The sequence below is a fragment of the Maylandia zebra genome, linkage group LG6, assembly GCF_041146795.1.
Source record: "Maylandia zebra isolate NMK-2024a linkage group LG6, Mzebra_GT3a, whole genome shotgun sequence".
Lineage (NCBI taxonomy): Eukaryota > Metazoa > Chordata > Actinopteri > Cichliformes > Cichlidae > Maylandia > Maylandia zebra.
Window position 1 is genome coordinate 44375407 of NC_135172.1, and position 22614 is coordinate 44398020.

Below are 22614 nucleotides of genomic sequence, written 5' to 3' on the forward strand. Positions count from 1 at the left end.
GCAGGATGCTGGCACTCCTTCACAGAAGATCAGAGTGAGCGCACACGTGCACGCGACTGTGCACAAACACAGCAGACTCTGGAGACCTGTCAGGTGCTTCATCATCATCATCAGTCTGAGCTCACCTGAGATCCACAGCTGCAGGTATTCATCTCAAACACCTAGAGCACTAAACTCCACCAGCTTTAAACGTGATGGAGTTTAAAAGTTTGTCTTCGAAACAGGAACAACATTGGAAATAGGGCTGGGTTTTTATAATCGATTCATCGATTAAAATCGATTCTGGCTTGGATAACGTGAAATCGATTCATTAAAATCCTGAATCGATTTTTTTAATATAAATTTATTTTGCCCGAAATGCCAGAATCTCTGGTGACATCTCACAAAATTTCAAGAACCACCAAACAGTTAAGACAGTAAATGAGAGCAGGAACACGGCTTCTGCACATAGACGTAAACACACAGCGCGACCCGCGGATCAGAATCAGTGAGATGTCGCCTTTCTCACGGTCGGGGCTGAAAGCCGACAGCTCGCTGATTCTGATGTTTCGGTGGGTCGGCGCTTTGTGTTCACGCCATTTATGCGCTGATTCTAAAGCTGTTAGTTTGATCTCTCTCCAAACACTATTGACCGAACCAGCAGCAAAAGAAGATCCAAACTACGCTTCACATAAACATCGTCATGAATTCACTCTGACTTTTGCTGTTTTGCTTCCACCGCGATGCACAGCTCTCTCTCTCTCTGTACTTCAAGAACAGTTTCCCTTTCTTCATTATTCGCTTGCTTGTTATGCACAAGTCTACTGTTGTTTACAGGCTGTCGGCCGCTGTTTTTTTCCCTTTTACATACTTCCGAAAAGAAAACCTAATTTCTGCCGTTCAATACTGAACAAATTTAAACTTTCTAAAATTATGGAAAATGCAAAACGCTGTGTCTCTAATAAAACCGCTGCAACTCAGAGGTAACGTTCATGTGTTGATTCAAGGTTTTCTTTCGTTTTTGATGTGCTGCAGAATATTTGTATAAAATCCAGGCCAGGAAAAATCACCTTCATGTTTTTCTGTTTTATCTTCAGCTACTTTGACACAAAGGCCTCTGCTGTGACGCTCACACCTGTGATAAAGTCTTGTGTCAGCTTCCTTTTTATTGATAAAAAATATGTAAATATACTGATCTGAATTATAATATTTCTGACTGTCAGAATTTCCCAGATTTAAATCGAATCGAATCGAATCGAATCGAATCGAATTAAATCGAATCGTGGATCGAATCGATTCGGGACCTTGTGAATCGGAATTGAATCGATTCTAGAAATCAGTGACGATACCCGGCCCTAATTGGAAACCATCCCGACTTTCATCCCGGGACATGTTTGTTATAATTTCTGGGAAAGCTGCTGAATGACAGCAGAGTAATAATTCCCAGGACGAAGAGAAACTTTCACCTAAACTGGAAGTTTGTTTTCTAATGAGCTGAGACGGCTGCTGCCCTCTGTGTGCCACATTTCAAACACTGACAGCAGTCCTGTTGTTCCTGTATTACCTGCAGAAATACAAGAGCCTACAAATCTTCTGTCTAACCACCTGATCGGCAGGTTTGAGGACAAACGTCTCCTGCCCCGCTGCCACCCCAGGATCTAGACAGACGGGTCCAGTCTTGCCCGGCTGATTCCCAGGAAAATGTTTGAGTTTAACACAGTCGTTGCAGGTTTGGCACCTTCTCCTGAAACTTTGCTCCAGGCTGTTGGCAGTTTTCACTGCGGGCTGTACTTATCTCGCTCCTTTAGTGGTTGCAGTTGCTCATTATGTGACACAAATGCGTCCCCTTTGAGTTTGAGTGGACAGGCTTCCAGGGCAAATGCATATATAAGCTTGTTTCCTGTTTTGTTGGAACAAGGAGCGCGGGATGAAACTAAGCCGTTTATCAGATCAACATGCATCAGAGGGGGTGACGCAGAAATCGATTGACAGATCAAATAATCACAGTTGGTGATGCTGCACTGACTCACACATTAACGTTTGTTAGTGGGAGTGTTTGAGTCCCGTGTGCTGTCGTGCTGATGATAACCGATCAGAGGGATTATTCTTTAATAAAAGGCGATGGTGAAATATTTGGCACCTGATGGAGGCGAAGGATCTGCTCCCATCAGCCACTCTGGATAAAAGTTTCTGACCTGTGTGGAGAATTTGACAGGAAACCAACTTGCTTTCTCTCAGTCCTGAGCTTTGATTGGCTCTTTGGCTGTGGAAACATTTCAGGCCCCTGTATGCACATGTTATATATTAAAGGAATGCCAGAGGCTGTAGGGGTGATGCAGTTCTGTGGAAGTGAGGCTGCAGGTAACCTTATCTACCTGACAAACACACCTGCCTGAATGTGTCTAAGGACAGTGCAGAGAGAGGCGGAGCCCAGATCCAAATCCTTCCAACGTTTTTCATATGAAATGTGTCAGCAGACTTTCAGCTCATAACAACCTCTCAGCCTTCAGAGGGACGTTTACCTGAGCGCACCTTTCTCAGGAACGCAGAATGACCAGAAGCCCTCGTCGCCGCTGACTTGACTCGCTGCGCCGCACAGAGAAAGAAGTTTACAGATCGCAGTGCCTGACCACAGAACAGCCCACACCTCACCCGGCACCGAGCGTACCTGGAGGCAGAGGACGAGCTGCATGCGTCCGTCAGGTGTTTCTGCAAACACAGGTGAGTGCGGACGGCTGCGTTCACGAGTGCTGCTGACGCTCTCTGTATGCACTCGTCTGCATACAGCGGGCTCTGAGCGTAACCATCACTTTCATTCGTTTCCAGTTTTACTACAGCAGACTTCAGATGCATTAACAGTGTGTCCCAGAGCTGCTTTCTGCACACAAGTTAAAATAAATCTGGATTTCACAACGAATAACATCTACATGAAAAAGTTTATATATCAAACAATACTGAGGCAGAGCAGTAGGATGGAGGCCACACTTTTTCAATCCACCCTCATTAATGCTATTTAATCATTTATGAATCAACATGGCTCAGTATAACATAATCAGGCATATACAAGTCTACACACATAAAACAATGTAAGCTGCACCAACCCAGTAAAAAACGACATCTTTGACACGGCGCTGTGATGAGCGCTCCTCTCTGTACCTGTGACGATCATCTTCTTGTATTAGAGTTTAAATCGAGTCATGCTTGGACATTATTTTGCAGCACGTATGGTTATAGGAAACCTTTTTCTGCTCGTTTGCTGCATCTTTAGATTTAATGTAACCATCAGTGAAACCTTGCATCTGTTACTGGTGCTGTTCCACAAGATTGAAGAAGTTCTCGACTGAATAATTCAGTTGTTGTAATGAACTTTTGTAGCACCAAACAACAGCAAAGAATGCAAAGGGATGTTTGGTCTATCATCTGCTTCGCTGTGGAAAAAAAAGCTTTCAGACAGTTTGTATATGATTCATGTGAAACACTGCCACCAGGAATTTAATCTCATTCTGTGTAAGCTATAATCTCCCGGGAATCTGTATAGATTAAAGTCAGCATTCTCATATAGGGTTTATCATATACGGGCCAGACCAAGTAAACACAGACATGAGGTATTTCAAGGTAAAGATTAAAGACAGTGAATCAGGGTTGCAGTTAAGGTTTACAGTTTTATTACCTTCTCATAGTTTTGTGTTTCACTGTGAATTTCTTGTGGTTTTATTGGTTTTATTTCATGTCTCTGTATACCTTACACCAGCGGTCTCCAACCTTTTTTGCGCCACGGACCGGTTTATGCCCGACAATATTTTCACAGACCGGCCTTTAAGGTGTCGCGCATAAATACAACAAAATAAAACTAGTACCGGTACCGAAAAAAAGAAGATTTATTCATAACACACAGGAAAAGACCCAGGAAAACCGAGTAAACGATAAAAACGATAACAAAATAATGCTGAAAACTACATTTCACACCTGAGCCTCAACTCTCGCGGCCCGGTACCAAACGACTCACGGACCGGTACCGGTCCGAGGCCCGGGGGTTGGGGACCTCTGCCTTAGATGTATAAAGCTGCCGGGGATAACAGCAGCTCTAACTTCTGCCACACAAGTTCAACATAAACCTGCTCACTGAGCACAAATCCACTCTGGAAACTTCGACAGCTCTGACGGTCAGGCAGGGTGCGGCTCTGCAGGTGAGCCGCTGCTGCTGGGTGGTGCTGTGTGATATCAGACTGTCAGCACACATGAGTTACCAAGCAAGAAATTCACGATCATTTTATTCTTGTGAAGTGCATGAAAGAAAGCAGTTTACAAAGCTGCACCAATCAGTGAGAGGCAGAGGAAAGAGACTGCGTCAATGAGTGACACCAGAGCTGCTCCGTTTTAGCACTGAGCTGAAGCATGAAAAAGGATCACTGACACTCACTGACAATTACAGACACTCACTGACAATTACAGACACTCACTGACACTGACACAGACAATACAATACAATTCTATTTATGTAGCACATTTAAAAAACCACAGGTATGCCAAAGTGCTTCACAGAACGAGTTAGAGCAATAATAAATACAAATATAAAACACAAAATACAAATAAAATATACTAACAGGCGGGTGACATAACTAACCAATAATACACCAGGCATAGTAGGCACAACCCGAAAGGCTGAAGGTTAAAACATTATAAATATTAATAAAGCGAAAAAGATAACTTACAGTACACCAAAAATGTGGGCTGTAGGAGGCGGGAAAGCAAGGCTAAACAAATAAGTTTTTAATCAAGATTTAAAAGATTGAATTGAATCAGATGCCTTGAGGGAGGTTATTCCAGAGGTAGGATGCGACAGCGGCGAATGCGCGGTCACCTCTGGTCTTGAGCCGAGATCTAGGTCGCACCAGGAGCCTTTGGCCTGATCTAAGCGCTCTCCCAGGGATATAAAAGCTGAGGAGATCCCTAAGATAGCTGGGTGCGGTGCTATTTATGATTTTAAAAGTGAGCAATAAGATTTTAAAATCAATACGAAGTTTTATAGGGAGCCAGTGCAGGTCGGAAAGAGCTGGAGTAATAGACTCAAACCTGCCAGTTCCAGTTAAGAGACGCGCAGCTGCATTTTGAACGAGCTGCAGTTTGTGAACAAGGGCAGAATGGAGACCAGTGTAAAGGGAATTACAGTAATCTAATCTGGATGTAACAAAGGCATGGATACGTTTCTCCAGGTCCTTACATGGTATGTAGGGCTTGGCCTTAGAGATTAGACGTAGTTGATTGAACTCGATTTAACTACAGAGGACACGTGTTTGTCCAACTTGAAGGAACTGTCCAAGACAACACCCAGGGTCCTCACAGTGTCAGAAAGGGAGTCAGCAAAGGGCCCAAAAATACCAGTTAGTTCAGCCCGAGAGGAGGGAGAATCAAAGACTACAATTTCAGTCTTCTTATCATTTAAAATGAGGGAATTGCTCAGTAGCCAGATTTTAACTTCATTCATACAATCGGAGAAGTGTTGCAACGACGACGTGACATCCTCAGCTAGTTCAAAATAGATTTGAATGTCATCCGCATAGAAGTGGAAAGAAATATTGTATTTATCAAAGATTCGGCCCAAGGGTAACAAGTATAAAGAGAACAGCATGGGACCCAGCACGGACCCCTGGGGGACACCAGAGGTAACAGGGGCAATGGAGGAGGAGCAGGTATCCATGGTGACAGAAAAGGACCTTTCTGAGAGATAGGATTTAAACCAGCTAAGGGCACTGCCCGTGATGCCCACCAGATGCTCAAGCCTCATTAAAAGGACATTATGGTCCACCAAATCAAAAGCAGAGGACAAATCAAGCAAAATTAACACCACAGGGCACCCTGAGTCAGCAATTGAGAGAAGATCATTAAAGACTCTCAGTAATGCAGTTTCCGTGCTATGGTGTGGCTTAAACCCCGACTGAAAATTTTCCCCGATATTATTTGCAACCAAATAAGTTTGAAGTTGGGAGTGAACAATCTTCTCTAGGATTTTAGACAGAAACTGGAGTTTGGAAATAGGTCTAAAGTTAGCGAGGTCATTCTGATCAAGGGAGCTCTTTTTGAGTATAGGTTGCACTACAGCGTGTTTATAACAGTGACAGGTTAATTAATGATAAAACACAGGGCCCGATAATGTTAAACCCATCTTTAATAATGCGAGATGGAAGGATGTCATGAGCAGCGTTTGAGTTTTTAGGTGATCAGTTATACCCTTAAGAGTAGGGAGCGAAACTGGATCAAACTGATTGAGGTTAGAAGAGCATCGTAATGCTGGGGCCTGACTCATCACAGGGGGGTGTGAGACTCTTAGAGATAAGATTCTGCCTGTAAAATGAGTTAAAAGATTTTCACAACGGGCTAAGGAAGCCAATCTAGGCATTTCAGGACAAGGGTTGGACAATGAGTTAAAAGTCTTAAATAAAATATGTGGGTTGTGACTATTATCCGCAATGACACCCAACAGAAAAGCCAACTTAGCAGATTTCTGAAATTCCAGGTGGGTCCTGCGAACGATATCAAAAGACACCTGGAGCCTATCTTTTTTCCACCGTCTCTCAGCTTGGTGGCAAACGCGTCGTAAAGCGCGTAGAGTCATTTAGCCACGGCTGAGAGCAGCTTCTAGGTTGTTTTACTTTCATAGAGGCCACAACGTCCAGTATAGAGGAGCAGGTAGAGAGAAAGGAGTTAGCAAAATCATCAACTGAAGAGGGTGTAGAACGATCAAAGTCAGGGAGAACAGATTTAGAGAAAGCAGCCAAAAATTCAGCCACAGTCCCAGGATTGATTATGCGCACAAGACGTCGAGGACCCTCAAAGCTCTGGTCCAATTTGCATAACTCAGCATCAAAGATGACTGAGAAATGATCGGAGATTCCAATGTTGCTGATGTCCCTGATACAAATGTCCAGTCTATAAGAAAAAATCAAATCAAGGGTATGTCCTTTAAGGTGGGTAGGTGCATTAACCCACTGGATAAGATTAAAAGAGTCAACTAAGGCTAGAAAATCCTTGGCAAACACATCATCTTTACAACAAATGTGAATGTTAAAATCGCCAGTGATAAGACCACTGCCAGTCCTCCACCCCTGCCCGAAGGTCTCGGTGAGCTAAAAAAGGCACAATTCGGAGGAAGGAGCTCTGAGAAAGGGAAAGACTCACCGGGACGAATCCAAGTTTCCGTCATGAATAGTAAAACCAGTCCTGTAGCAGTAAAAAAATAGCTCACAATAAAAGTCTTATTAGTCAGCGACCTAACATTTAATAGCGCCATCCGAGTCGAAGACGCCGAGTCGCAGTTGGAAGCACGTCTCGGGCGGCATAGGTTGCCATAACACACGCCGCCTTTAGGAGGCTTAATCCAACATGGAGCCGGCGAATAAACCACTGGGGCGACAGGGCGGGCCTGCAACTCAGCATAGCGACTCAGCATGTCACGTACACTGTGTATGACTGTGTACGTGACAAATAAAATTTGAATTGAATAATTTGAATTATTTGAATCCATCGATGCCTAAACAATCTAAAGGTAAAGTGCTCCCAGAAAGTCGGGGGAAGGCGGAGAGCATCCACATCGACGTCAAAGCCAGCCGTGCCTTTAGGTAAGCCTTAATGCGGACACGGACACCACTCCGTTTACCCCTTTTCCTGTAGCGTCTCCTGTGCAAAGGAAGCGGAGATCATTCCTGAGAGGTGATCCGTCCGCAGCAGAGTGGTATCTCCTAAATTCCACCACGGGTCCGATCCATGGAAGTATGACCCGTAAGTATAGGGTGGCCGGAGACTTAGAAGAGTAAGCCGGTCATAAGTTAGCAATGCAGAGCCACCTGAATAGCATATTAGCAGAAAGGTAAGAAGCAGCAGAGAGCAGTGGAGACGGGCTGCCGAACACACTGGCGCCATCTTTTGATGGACAAACACTCACTGACAAATACAGACAATCACTGACAGTTAGTGGCAGTCACTGACACTGACACTCAGACAATTACAGACAATCACTGACAATTACAGACAATCACTGACAATCAGACATCTCATTCCATGTTTCCAGCCACAAAGTTCTAATGCTGTATTTGCATTATTTTCCAACGAGGCGCTCCATGAACTGATCTCAATTTAGACAAACAGAGAATCATAATAACCTGTTAATAAACTTTATTTGTATAAAGGGAACAGCTGATATTTTAAAGTCTGATTTCATGTTTGACAGGTAAACAGAGACCAATAAAGCAGTTGTACCACAAGAGCCTGCAGTACTATCTGACGTGATGACATCAGAGGACCTCTTAAACACTCTGGAAGATTTGGGAGATGAAGAGTTTGATAAATTCAAGTGGTTCCTGCAGCATGGTGATGTCCTTCGGGGGCGCCCTGCCATCAGAAAGAGCCGTCTGGAGACGTCAAAGCGACTGGAAACTGTGGACCTGATCATACAAACCTATGAACTCCAAGGAGCTTTGGAGGTGACCAAGGTGGTTTTAGAGAGAATTAACAGAAATGACCTGCTGCAGAGTTTTTCTGTCAGCAGCCCAACAACCGAAGGTCAGTCACAGGAAAAGACAAACACTGCTGTCTGAAAAGGTTCAACAAAGTGCAGGTTATATTCTTTTAATGCTCATAATGTCTGTTTGTCTATCAGTGCACATCAATGGTGGGAAGACTTCAAAGAAGAAAGGGGATGAAAATGATGGTGGGAAAACCGCAAAGAAGAAAGATGACGATAACAATGATGGGAAGACTTCGAAGAAAAAAGCAGATGATGAAGATGGAGGGAAGAGCCCAAAGAAGAAAGGGGACAATGACAGTGATGGGAAGACTTCAAAGGAAGAAGCGGATAATGAAGATGGTGGGAAGACTACGAAGAAGAAAGGAGATGACGGCAGTGTTGGGAAGGCTAAAAAGAAGAAAGGACTTTTCTCCTCTAAGACTCAGGCTCCTACTTCTGAGACTGATGGTAAAACTACTGTCAGGTTTGATAACGTGATGATTGGCTAATTAACAAATACTCAATATTTGTGATGTCGTTGCATTTCTAATCCAAATCTTTTACTGAATTTTAACTTTACAAAGGTTGGAGATAGGGATGGGCGGTAGAAACTATATAAATTTGGCCAACAGTAGAGATTTTGACTATAGTCAAAGGAGCTTGCAAAGAAAAGCGTCTGGACTTCTTTAAGTTGGTTGAAGACGTTTCACCTCTCATCCGAGAAGCTTCTTCAGTTCTAAGGTCAAATGGTGGAGAGTCCCAGATATAAACCTAGTGGGAGTTTCCCCCCACAGAGGGACAAAAGGACCCCCTGATGATCCTCTAATCGCCTGAGCCAAGGTGGGAAACTGGGTGTGGGTCCCAGACGCTTTTCTTTGCAAGCTCCTTTGACTACGATGACCTGGATGACTGAGAACCTTCACAGACATTTTGACTATACCGCTCTACTACGATAGCGCATGTTGATGGTGTCATCAAGCTGCCTGTTTTGGTCGAAAGCATTGCAGCGGCTGCAAACAATTCAATTCAATTCAATTTTATTTATATAGCGCCAAATCACAACAAAAGTCGCCTCAAGGCGCTTCATAGATACAGAGAAAGTAGCATAAACAGCATAAACTGGAAATTATGGCGGGCGACAGTAATAGCAAAGAGACGGAGCACTTTTGGAATATGGGGAAAGCCAAAAACTGCGCTTCCTCCACTTCCATACCATTGATTCATTAATGCTGAATTCTCTGCAGCTGCTCTATTCCCATGTTGTTGCAGTATATTAATGACTAACCTCGTATTGTGGATGGATTATCTCAGTTGTTCTCCTGACTGAGGTTTGGTCCGTTTACAGCATCCTGCCATGTGATTGCATTTGTCCCTAACCACCAGAAACCCTCATGTTAACTTTTATTGAGTGGAAAGAAGTTAGCGCTCATCCTCCAGCTTCACTGTGCTAATGCTATGCTAACGTAGCTGTTTTGCTAGCGATCACGTAGCACAACATTATATACCAGCTAGCCCAACTTCAGTAACCCTATAAACGTCACTGCTGTTTAGTTTTCTGTCTTCATTTATGTTGGAAGTGATAGTAGAGCTGTACGTTTGAATTTGTTTTAGAAATCTCTCAGTCTGAACATGCTATATCATGTTTAGGTAACTAGCGAAACTAGCGAGCTAACTTCCTGCTAACTTCTAACTCTGTTAAATGTAATAAATTCTGTTTTCATGGATGCCTGGATGTTAAACTTAATTGTTACACCTGGTAAAGCAGCAACGCTGATCATTTTATTAAAGATGAAATAATTTAGACAGTTTTTAACTCTCAGTGACGCCACAGTGATCGTTTGACTTTGGGACCTGAACCTGACAGAGTTTAGGACCCAGATTACTCCGTGACACTCCTGACTACGGCAGCTGTAATGCTCCAACAATCCATCAAGCGATGCGGCTTCGTAGCTTAGCAAAGTCAGACTAAAACATTTTTGACAGATTTTTGAGCACCGTGTAGCACATAAGATCGGTTTGAGGTCAATAAGCACAACCAGAATTCATACATAAGGCGCTATGTCGATTTTTGAGAAAATTATAGGATTTTAAGTGCGCCTTATAGTGTGTAAAATACGTTATACAGAAGAAAAGAATATATCGCGATACATATTGTTACCGCACATGCTTCAAATTATACCATGATGTGGATTTTAGGTCATATCGCTCAGCCCTAGTTGGAGATTTCACTAGACTATTGTGTTTTAATCATTCTATATACTACCTAGCATACTTGCAGTTTACCTTGGACATAGCTTACTAGAGAAGATTTAAACTAAAGGTCAAAGTTCTAAACTGAAACTTTCACTTCAAAGCTTGGTAAACACAGCAGTAGTGTCTCTGTAGTTAGCTAAAACAATGAAGTTATTCACTCTTTTCTGCCATTTATGGGAGGATAACAACATGGGAAACTGAGCAAAGAAAACATGATTTGTAGTTATTCACCTCCCATATCAACCTAAGTGTATGAACACATTTTCTGCTGTTTGCCATAACCAAATCACTTAAATGACGTTATAAGAGTTTTTTCAAAATGTTATATAAAATTTTTTTTTCTCCATATTGGTAACAACTACTACCATCTGAAACCAAAAGAGTAGACCATTGTATACTTTCATTAGCACTAGTCTTTATATCACTGGTTTAAGGAATATTTTAAAATGTATAAAATTATAATAACTACAAACAGCTGAAACATCGTAATTTATGCCAGTAAACCTGATATGGGCTCGGGGCTGAATAATCCTCAATATCTTAATTATACACTTTACACTTTCGTTTTTTTATCCTTCATTTTTGACATAGATATGATGGTTCCAGTACCAGAGCCACATCCCATCACATTTTACCAGCAGATGCTTCAGTCAAATTTCCAGGATAAATTTTTGGGTGCAGAAGAAGAGTGGGCAAAAGACACACAGCATCTGGCTGATATCTACACAGAGCTGTACATCACAGCCAGGTGTGGCGCACATTTCCACACACAGCACGAGGTCCGAACGTTAGAAAAGGCATGGAAGCCAGCAGAAGCAGAGAAATCAATTCAACCCACAGACATGTTTGAGCATCCTTCTGGAGAATCCAAACCCATCAAAACAGTGATGACCAATGGAATCGCAGGAATTGGAAAAACTTTCCTTGTCCAGAAGTTTGTTTTGGACTGGGCTGAAAAAAGATCCAATCAAGATGTGCATCTGATTTTCCCCTTCACCTTCCGTCAGCTGAATCCTCTGAAGGGAGAAAAGTTCAGTTTGGCAGAGCTCATTCATGAATGCATCCCAGAAACTGTAGGCATCCCACAGGAGGCTCTTAATTACATCTTTACAGATGTTCAGTCATCAGGAATCACCAACTATGACAAGAGTAAATTCAAACTTCTGTTTGTGTTTGATGGGCTGGATGAGAGCCGCCTTCATCTCGACCTTCATTCTGAAGACATTCGCTCTGTCGATGTAACAAAGGCAACAGTAACAGATGTCCTGCTAAGAAAACTCATTAATGGAAAACTGTTATGCTCTGCTCGCATCTGGATAACCACACGGCCTGCAGCGGCCAATCAGATCCCCCAAGAGTTTATAAACAGCATCACAGAGGTCAGAGGGTTCACTGAGCCCCGGAAGGAGGAGTATTTCAGGAAGAGATTCAAAGGTGAGGAACAGGCCAACAGGATTGTCTCCCACATCAAAACATCACGAAGTCTCCTAATCCTGTGTAACATCCCAGTCTTCTGCTGGATCACTGCAACAGTTCTGGAGGATGTGTTGAAAACCAGAGAGGGAGGAGAGCTGCCCAAGACTCTGACTGAGATGTACGCAGAGTTCCTGATGTTTCAGATTGATCGGACAAAAGAAAAGTATGGCCCAGAGAAGAGCATTCAATACATTACGTCATTAGCAAAACTGGCCTTTGAGCAGCTGGAAAAGGGCAACCTGATCTTCTATGAGAAGGATCTGAGAGAGAGCAGCATTGACTTTGTCTCAGCATGTGGAGGAGTTTCCACAGAGATCTTTAAAGAGGAGCGAGGGAGGAAAGGGAAAGACAAGATGTTCAGCTTCGTCCATCTGAGTGTTCAGGATTTTCTGGCTGCTTTTTATGTGAAGATGTCTCTAATAAACAGCAACAAAAATGTGATGCCTTTACCACGAATGTCTCTGAAAAACCTTCGACTCCTTTTTAGCAAAACATCTTCGAAGAAGATCCACAGGATTTCCATTGACAGGGCCTTAAAGAGTCCAAATGGAAGCCTGGATTTGTTCCTTCGCTTCCTTCTGGGTCTTTCACTGCAGACCAACCAGGAGAAACTACAGAACTTGTTGATCAAGACGGACAGTAACCCACTGGCCAATCAGAAAACAGCCCAGTACATCAAGAAGAAGCTCAGTGAGAATCTGTCTCCAGAGAGAAGCATCAATCTGTTCCACTGTCTGAATGAGCTAAATGATTCTTCTCTAGTGGAGGAGATCCAACAGTCCCTGAGATCAGGAAGGCTCTCCACAGAAAAACTATCTCTTGCTCAGTGGTCAGCTCTGGTCTTCATCTTGCTGTCATCGGAAGAAGATTTGGGCGTGTTTGATCTGAAGAAATACTCAGTTTTTGCTTCAGAGGATGCTTTTCTGAGACTGCTACCAATAACGAAAGAAGCCAGCAAAGTTCTGTAGGTGGACAGATAATACGTAATACGTATGTAGGGGTTTTGTCAACCAATAACATTTTCAGTCTGTGTCATACTGATTTGTCTTACTGAATCATTTTAGTCGAGTAAACAAAAAATTGTATAGTTGTTGTTGTTGCTATTCTTGCTCCATGTGAAAGAGTATCACTTTGTTTCACTAACTCTCCTCCAGGCTGAGTGCATGCAATCTGTCAAAGAGAAGCTGTTCAGCTCTATCCTCAGCTCTTAGCTCTGAGCCATCCAGCATGCGAGAACTGGACCTGAGTAACAACGACCTGCACGATTCAGGAGTGAAGCTGTTGTCTATTGGGCTGGGGAGTCCAAGCTGTACACTGGAGAAACTCAAGTAAGTCCAGATCATTCAACCCCCCACAATCACACGTGTAAGGACCGAAAGAACATTGCCTGTAAATTTCAATTAAACGTAAAGCATTACATTTTTTGTCTTATTTTTCTGTGTCAGCAAATGAATCTATATAAATTCCAGTGACGACATTATGCAGACAGTTAGAGCATCATGGCTTTGTTCATTCTCCCCTCAAAGATAAGGCACATATAATCAGTTCAGTTTGTTTGCTTGTTAACAGTCTAGCATCCACAGTTTTCAAGTTATCATGTTTAAATTTCGTATGGTAGTAGATACCAATAACATCTCGAGCTGATTTCATTTTATATCTCTCTCTCGGTGCATACTCAGCCTGTCAGGCTGTATGATCTCAGGGAAGGGCTGTACTTCTCTAGCCACAGCTTTGAGAGCCAACCCCTACCATCTGAGTGAGCTGGACCTGAGCTACAACCATCCAGGAGACACCGCCACCAAGCTGCTTTCTGCTGGAGTGGAGCATCAACACTGGAAGCTTAAAATTCTCAGGCAAGAGATTAAAATGAGACTCACACAGTGTTTTTGTGTCACACTGGTGGGATTGGCTGGTTCACAGCTGCTAATAGCTACTGAAGGTTTAGTCTTTGGGAAGTCTTGGATTAAAGACAAATCCATGTTCAATTAGTCTGGTTATCAGACGATCTGAGACTTTATTCATTGTTTGTTAACATTTAATGTAACATCTGGGCGAGTGTGTCTTTGTTAAGTCTAAAAAGCGTCTTATACAAGGGCCCACCTGACTCGGAGTGAATGTCGTCATCAGACAATGAATGTGAGGCTGAGTGTGGACGTCAACTTTTTTGGACTACACAAAATCTTCAATGCAACACTAGAATGCACCACAAACAGAAACACACTTCAGAGTTATGACTGTCTGTGTGTGCAGCACAGATTACAGCTCATCTCAGTGGTGGATATGACTGAAGGTCGTGATTCATTAAAAAATCTTTCTGAAGTGTCATTCAGACTTTGTTTGTCATCCAGGCTGGAGCATGGTGGAGAGCAGAGGCTGAAACCTGGTTTGAAGAAATGTGAGTGTTTGTTCTCTTTGATTCATGAAGTCAGCATATGTTATAGCTTCAATCTGCAGGTTATTCTGAATTTGACTAAAGAGCCAGAACAATGAATCATTGTGATGTTTTTCTTCAGTCTTTTCATAAATCAGCAGACGTCGCATCAACTGATAATAATAATCAAATAATAATATTTATTTCTAAAGCACACTAAAAAACCAAGGGTATACCAAGGGGCTTGACAAAATAAGATAGGAAAAGGAGATGGGAGGGAAAAGAGAAAGAGAAAGGACCCGGCACATATTAAACATAAAACCATGACAATCATAATACATACAAGTATTTAACAAAGCATAACAGATAAAAATGTATCAACACACACACCAAATATTAGCTAGATGGAAAAGCAAGATTAAATAAATAAGTCTTTAACCGTGATTTAAACAATGGCATAGAGTCAGACGCCCGGATAGCAGCAGGAAGATTGTTCCATAGACTGAGGCAGCTACAGCAAACACACGGTCGCCCCGAGACTTCAGCCGAGAACACGGTTGCTCCAGAAGAAGCTGGGTAGCAGGAAATCTAAGTGCTCTGAAAGGAGCACTTAGATTTCCTGCTACCCGTCAAAAGGCGTGCCGCCGCATTCTGGACAGTCTGCAATCTAAGGAGAAGGGAGGAGGAAAGGCCAATGTAAAGAGAGTTGCAGTAAATACGTTTTTCCAGGTCATTGTGTGGAATATAGGGCTTAGCCTTAGAAATGAAGCACAGCTGATTAAAAGTAGACCTCACAACAGCAGACACTTGCTTGTCAAATTTAAACGAGCTATCCAGTAATATGCCCAAATTACTGGCATAATCAGAAGGGGAGCTAGCAAAAGGCATCAGAGCAGCACACAATTGGTCGCGGGGGATTTTACTATCGAACACCACGATCTCCGTTTTCTTTTCGTTCAGGACAAGAGAATTACTCTTGAACCAACCTTTAACCTCACGCATGCATTCAGGAAAATAGTGAAAATACATAGCAAGATCGTCAGTAATCTCAAAATAAATCTGTATATCATCAGCATAGCAATGAAAGGCAATATTATACTTCTCAAAAATTGCTCCAAGGGGGAGCAGATATAATGAGAAGAGAACAGGGCCTCTCTTCTCATTATATACACCACAGCGTAAAGGTACTGAGGAAGATGAGAAGTTGCCCAAATTAACCGAAAAAGACCTGTCAGCGAGATAAAATTTAAACCAGTTAAGGGCAGTGCCTCTTTTACCCACAGTATGCTCAAGTCTTAATAGAAGAATGTTATGATCGACCATATCAAAAGCAGAGGGAAGGTCCAATAAAACCAGGACCACAGAGCGTCCAGAGTCAGTGCTTACAAGAAGGTCATTGAGAACTCTAAGCAAGGCCGTTTCAGTGCTGTGCCGCGGCTTAAAGGCAGACTGAAATTTCTCTGCAATGTTGTTCGTGTCTAAATATGCCTGAAGCTGAGAAAGAACTAGTCGCTCCAGGATCTTGGACAGAAACGGAAGCTTAGAGATCGGTCTATACTTCAAGAGATCATAACAATCAAGATTCTTTTTTTTCAGAATAGGCTGGACTACAGCATGCTTAAAGGCCAGTGGGACAGATCCAGAGAGTAGAGAAAAATTCATTAAGAATAAAATGCTCGGTCCAATTACATCATAGCAGCCCTTAACAATGCGTGATGGGAGAATATCAAAGACAGCATTGGTGTTTTTCAGTTGATCGACCAGCTGCTTCAGAGTCGAAAGTAACACGGGCACGGCATACGGGGGTTGTGACCATAAGCCAGAAGGACTTTGGAAAGAAAAGATGCCTTAGCCATTTTAGCAGTTTGAAACTGTGAGCGGCTAGTCTGTAACATATCATAAGAGACCTGAAGTTTATCTTTTTTCCACTTTCTCTCATCACGGCGACAAACATGTCGTAAGGCACGCGTAGTATCGTTAAGCCAGCAATGAGAGTAGGTTCTAGGGCGCTTCATTTTAGTGGGAGCAACAGAATCAGGAATAGAAAAACAAAGAGATAACAGGATATTAGCACAACCATCAACCGAACAGAGAGAACAGTCGTCAGGTACAGCCAAATCAGGGGTAGATGAAAATAATGATAACAAAATATCAGCATAACCATCAGATGAGCGAACTGAGCAGCAGTCAGGTATCATGAATGCCAAAATTAAAAAAAGACACAGCAAACTTTAACACAGCTTCAGAGCTGAGTACACGTAGCAGACGAGAAGTAGCTACAGACTGCGGTCCAACGGCAGATAAGCCAATATCAAAAATAATTGGGAAATGATCTGAAATCCCATTTATATCCTTAATGCAGATATCCAGGCCATACGTAAAGACCAAGTCCAAAATATGGCCTTTAACGTGGGTTGGTTCATTTACCCACTGAAGGAGGTTAAAAGAGTCCATAAAAGCCAGAAAGTGTCACGGCTGCCGAGGCGAGCCGTGTGGATATAGAAGGAGGACCCAAGATGCAGGCAGTGGATGAGATACCGGTGGTTTTATTTACAGAGGTGTAGTGGCAAACAAACAGTGGGGCATAACAAACAACTAAAGACACCTAAACTGGGAGAACTAAAATAACAGACCTGGGAGCATATGACAACGGATGATGAATAGCAGAGAGACACAGACGAGGAACAGGACACCGTGGAACACAGGGTAACAGACTGACACAGAGTTACACAGACTGACACGGAGGAACACAGACGAACCGGCAACAGGCAGGAGAACACACAGGGCTTAAATACACACACCAGTAATCAGGGGATGAGAGACAGGAGGGCAACACAGCTGGGAGGAATCTGGGCTGACGGGACAGGGGAAACGTAAACTGATCACACTCACATACGACACGGACCTTCACAATAAAACAGGAAACTCAGATACATGGAACCAGACAAGACATTGAACTAAACAGACAGATTCACAAACAGATGGGGAGACACCATAGACAGACAGGTACAGACGCAGACTCAGAGGCAGATCGAAAATAACACAGAACTTAAACAATCATCATCTAGAAAATGATAACAAACCAAAAGCGCTGGGTCACCGACCCAGGACCATGACAGAAAGTCTTAAGCAAGCAGGCCATCCTTACAACAGATGTGTATGTTCACCAAGAATAAGAACAGAGTCATATTTAAAAAGAACGGAACCCAAGAGATGAAACACTCATCATATTTGGGTGGTCGGTAGACCAACACACACAGAGTGCTCGTGGAAGCAGTCATCTCCAATAACTGAGCTTCAAAGCTAGCAAAGTTAGGTGAGGAAGGTTACCGAACATTATATACGTCATATATAAAAACCGAGGCTAAACCACCTCCCTACCAGAAAGCGTCGGTGAACTAAAATAGGCACAGTCCAAAGGAAGAAGTTCAGAGAAAGGGATGAGCTCACCAGGGCGAATCCAGGTTTCCATAAGGAATAAAACATCAAGGCTGTTAGTAGAGAAAAGGCATTTAAAACAAAGGTCTTTTACCAGCGACCTGACATTAAGCAATGCAATCCGTGGCCAGGGTAGTAAGTCACCTCTAGAAGCACGATGTGCTTAGATTGCTTCAACAAATCCCCGTTGGCGCAACGTTATCCAAATCCGAGCAGGAAAGCGTGTTGCAGAACGGGCAGAGGAGGCTTGATGATCAACTGGGTAAATCCAGCAATGATTAAGCAACTTAGCGTCAGAGCAGTCCAGGGAGAAAATGATGCCGTGTCCAGGTGAGCATGTACATGGTCCGTAATTCTGGCTCTGAGAAAGGCCCTGAGACGGACGCGACGGCCACTCCTTCTTCCCCGCTTCCTGTAGCGCTTCTTGTGGAGATTAGGGAGGAGAAGCTGAAGGACGAATCCAGTTGTGGTAGATTAGCGCTGCCCACACTCCAGCAGGGGTTGGCTCAAAACAAATGGAAAGAACGAAGATTTAAAAGTGTTTGCCTGTCATATGTAATCAGTGCACAACCACTAGATGAACATACGACTAGAAAAAAAATAATAAAAAACACAGTGCCGAGGTCAATAAGTGAAGGTAAAGGGAAAAGGGAGGGTAAAAAGTGGCGAGACAGACACATGGCAAGTCAAGCACACCGGCGCCATCTTAACTCAGCATGCAAATATGACAAATCGCTGCTGCTGTTTCTTCTTCGCTCTCTCAGATTTCTGCGAACTCACACTGGACACAAGCACAGCCAACAGAAACCTCAAGCTGTCCGACAACAACAGGAAAGTGACGGCACTGTCGACGCAGGAGCCTTACGCCCAGCACGCAGAGAGGTTTGACTTCTGCCTTCAACTGCTGTGCAAGCACGGTGTGACTGGTCGCTGTTACTGGGAGGTGGAGTGGAAAGGAGTGGTGGATATCGCAGTCAGTTACAGAGGAATCAGAAGGAGAGGAGACAGTATCGACTGCAAGTTTGGATGCAACGGTCAGTCGTGGAGTCTGATGTGCTCTGATGTTGATCACTACTCTGTGTGGCACAACAACACAGGGAAAGACATCTCCTCCTCCTCCTTCTCCTCTGTCTCTAACAGAGCAGGAGTGTATGTGGACTGGCCTGCGGGCACGCTGTCCTTCTACAGAATCTGCTTTGGCTCAAGGACCCTCCTCCACACCTTCCACACCACATTCACTGAACCCCTTTATCCTGGGTTTGGGTTCTGCACATTGTTGTTCGGTTCTTCTGTGTTTCTGAGTTCTCCGTAGAAACGAGAGTCTGGGCTTATGTCGAAAAGCGACTTGATGTTTGACTCACTGTGACGTGAAGTCAGCGCCTTTATGCTCCGGGTGGCTGAATATGTAGGCGTGTTCTTGTTATCGTACTTTCTCACTGACGTGTCTTTGAACTTGTGTGTGTTTTGCTATGTTTCTATGTTTTTGTAAATCAGGCCGCTGAAACGAGCCCACTGGGTTCATAAATAACTTAAATCTTCTGGACACAGCTGGTCGTTGTGCTCACGAGCAACACCACCGACCTAACCCCTAACCCCTAACCCTAACCCAAAATTATTGTCTGAAGGCAAAGATGCCCAACGGATTTACTTTGCCAAATGGACCATCCCAGCCTTGCTGAATTGGTCTATTTGATTGATCTTTGTTTTTATTGTTTATTTTATTTTCACTTGCTCCACACAGGACAGACGTGACTGGGGAAAGAAAGAGGGAAAGAAAAACAGCGGGGAAGAGGGACGGGGATAAAGGGCAAAAACCAAAAACGAGGTGGGGGGACAAGAAATACATATATGTCTTCGGAACAACATACCAAATCCAAGATATGTCCTTTAGAATGAGTGGAAAACCCAAAACGTTCCAGGCAGGATTTTGTCATTGTCCATATGAATATTGGAGTCACAAACAATTATCAGATTTGGAGAAAGTTCAGAGAAGTGAGTGAGAAGAGCAGCAAAGTCATTTAAAAACTCCTCATTTTGCTCAGGTAGCCGATAAACAGTACATATGATGGTGGGGGTAGATCCAGGGAGCTGTAATGCAATGTATTCAAATGAATGGGAGGGAGGGGCAGAGACAGGGAGAACTTTCCTTCCGGTGAATTATTCAATACATTGTTATTGTTAACCCTTTAAATCCCTGTAGAACCGGAACCGTGTAAGCTAGCACAATAATTTGTTTTGCATATGAAACCGGAGGAGTTGTACTTGTCCTCGGTCACGGTTTCCTTCCACATAAAGCTTTGCAAAAACTGCATAAAAAGCGCTTGCAGGAACAAAAACATAATATTCCAGAAACAGGCTTTGCCGATCCGATCAGCTGTTCGTAACACTTCCCACAATGAAAACGACGTCAACGCGAACTATCGCATGTCCGCCATTTCCTGTCCGAAACCGGAAGTGACGTCATTTTCGCGGAAAATGTAGTTTTTTACTTGTAGGCCTTAAAAGCCTATACTGGTGTTTTTATAAGTCATGTTTGACTCTATACTTTTCTGAATAGTTTCTGGGATGCTTAGAACTCAGATTGCACTGCTGGAAATAGTTTATTTTGATGCACCTGCTGTTTTCTTTGCAAATTTGCATCATAGGATTGTTTTTTGTTTTTCCTGCAGTATATAAAAATTGCTGTATCTCCAAAATAAAACTATGAAGACACTCAAAATAAATTTCCTGTTGTAAACTATTTTTTGGAACTTTTTTGTATTTAAAGTTTTGAGGGATAAACCTCTTAAATTTCTCCAAGTAGAAATATATGTAAAAAAACAAAAACGATTTTCAATTTTTTTGTAGTTTATTGCACTTTTTTGTAATTAATGTAATTACTATGCACTTAATGCAGACATATTATTAAAATATGGGCTATAACAGTTGTATTGATGTATAGCAACTTGAAATGCTCCCAAAAATGGCTCCACAGCATGTTAATAAAATAATATAAGCTCTGGCGGACTTGGTTCTATGGTAGATCTTATAGGGTTAAATAAGTATCGTCAAATAATCGAGATCTCAATTTCAGTGAAAATAATCGTGATTATCATTTTTGCCATAATTGAGCAGCCCTACTTCATGTTCAACCATGTTTCTGGTGGGTGGTGACGTTTGTACTGATCTTTGAGGGGTGGAGTCAGCAGACTGAAGCCACGCCCACCACCTGCACTGGAATCAAACACCATTGTTTTTAGGAGGTGAAATTGCTGACTGAAGTTTGCCATCAGAGCTCTTCTGTGCATCTTTTAACACTTTGGGAGGCGAGCAGCTTTTCCTTTTTTCCTCAAACAGTTACTGCAATGTGAAAGTTGGTCCTACAGTTTAAAAACCAATGAAAGATGGTTCTGTTTATAAAGCTGTCACTGGGTAGCTATGCTGGATAGAAAACTAGATTTTTTTTTTTTATTGGAGGAAAATACACACATCCTTGTTTGAACCTACAGCGGTTCAATGAACTCGGGGCTGTTGTCATTAAATTGTTAGGATCTGAATGTGACAGATTTAAAGGGAAAACGGCAAGAACACAGAGGACGAGCGGAGGCGCTTCCAGCTGCTGAGCACCAATAACCAGGCACAGTGAGTTTGATGAGTTTGACTCTGCAGGCTGTCTGAAGGTCACACTGAGCCCACGTCACGTAAACTGTACGTACAGAAATACAGTTTAAATGGAGCACAGTAAACCTGCAGCAGCTCGACAGGAAACAGCTCAACTTTTAGCGACGTGTGTATAAAATGAACTTCACACACAGTTCGATGTCACGTTTATTTCTGACTTTGCTTTTGTGACAGTTCAGTCTGGTCAGCTCCAGTCTCAGCTGTCTCAAGCTTCCCTCCTCTCGTCTCCCGTCTCGCTAAAAAAGGGGGAAAGACTGTCATCAGGCCAAACGCCACCAGCTGTGTTCTCACCTGCCGCCCCAGCACCACCCCGTTGAGCTCACTGTGCCGCTCCTCCCCTGCAGCCGAGTCATGGACCACACCTCCGGCACAGTGTGGAAAAACTGCACAAAAATAAAATGTGTCTGGTGTCTATTTCAAAGCTCCCTGCCCATTCCTCTTCCTCCTGACCACCGTCTGCTTCTGAGTCCAGTAGTTCCTGACACCTGTGACCAAACCTTTGTGCCTGCATCAACCTCCGTCTTTGTGAACTTTAAAGAGAGAGGCTGGAGGTTGTGAGATACAGGTGGAGTGTTTGATGCACTGTGAGAATGTGACACACACACACACACACTTACACTTAAAAATAAAGGCCAGAGGAATGTTAGCGGTGATAATCAGACGGCAGAGATAAACTCGGCCTCCTCAGTCCTGGGAAACAGTGCTTGAGTGCCGGGGTAGCCTCAGTGTCTGTCTGTCAGTGCTTTACTGGTGGTCTGCTTCATGCTGGGGAATCTGAGGTCAGGACAACAACATCCGGCTTTATCTCGTCCTCGGCCCCTCGCTTCATAAATGTCATAAACATGCTCTTTTAGCTCCTCCCCCTTTGAAACTACCTTCCACTTTGGCCAAATGTCTTCTGACTGGCTGACCACAAAAACAGGCCTGTCCAGCAAGT

At 43.2% G+C, this 22614-nt stretch overlaps 1 protein-coding gene across 1 annotated transcript; it reads left to right on the forward strand.

Annotated features, from left to right (window-relative positions):
- Positions 1-1799: 1799 nt before the first annotated feature.
- On the forward strand, positions 1800-21014 carry LOC101482843 (NLR family CARD domain-containing protein 3-like). Its single transcript, XM_014413022.3, has 8 exons — positions 1800-2700; positions 8204-8535; positions 8633-8947; positions 11324-13172; positions 13363-13536; positions 13888-14061; positions 14557-14603; positions 18782-21014. Exons 2-8 carry the CDS (start codon positions 8262-8264, stop codon positions 19327-19329), a joined length of 3381 nt encoding a protein of 1126 aa, XP_014268508.3. The 5' UTR covers positions 1800-2700; positions 8204-8261; the 3' UTR covers positions 19330-21014.
- The last annotated feature ends 1600 nt before the right edge of the window (positions 21015-22614 follow it).

Coding starts and splice junctions, on each gene's coding strand:
- LOC101482843 (XM_014413022.3), top strand. CDS start 8,262: ATGACATCAGAGGACCTCTTAAACACTCTGGAAGATTTGGGAGATGAA. Junction 8,536..8,632: donor CAGCAGCCCAACAACCGAAG/GTCAGTCACAGG, acceptor TTTGTCTATCAG/TGCACATCAATGGTGGGAAG. Junction 8,948..11,323: donor TCCTACTTCTGAGACTGATG/GTAAAACTACTG, acceptor TTTTTGACATAG/ATATGATGGTTCCAGTACCA.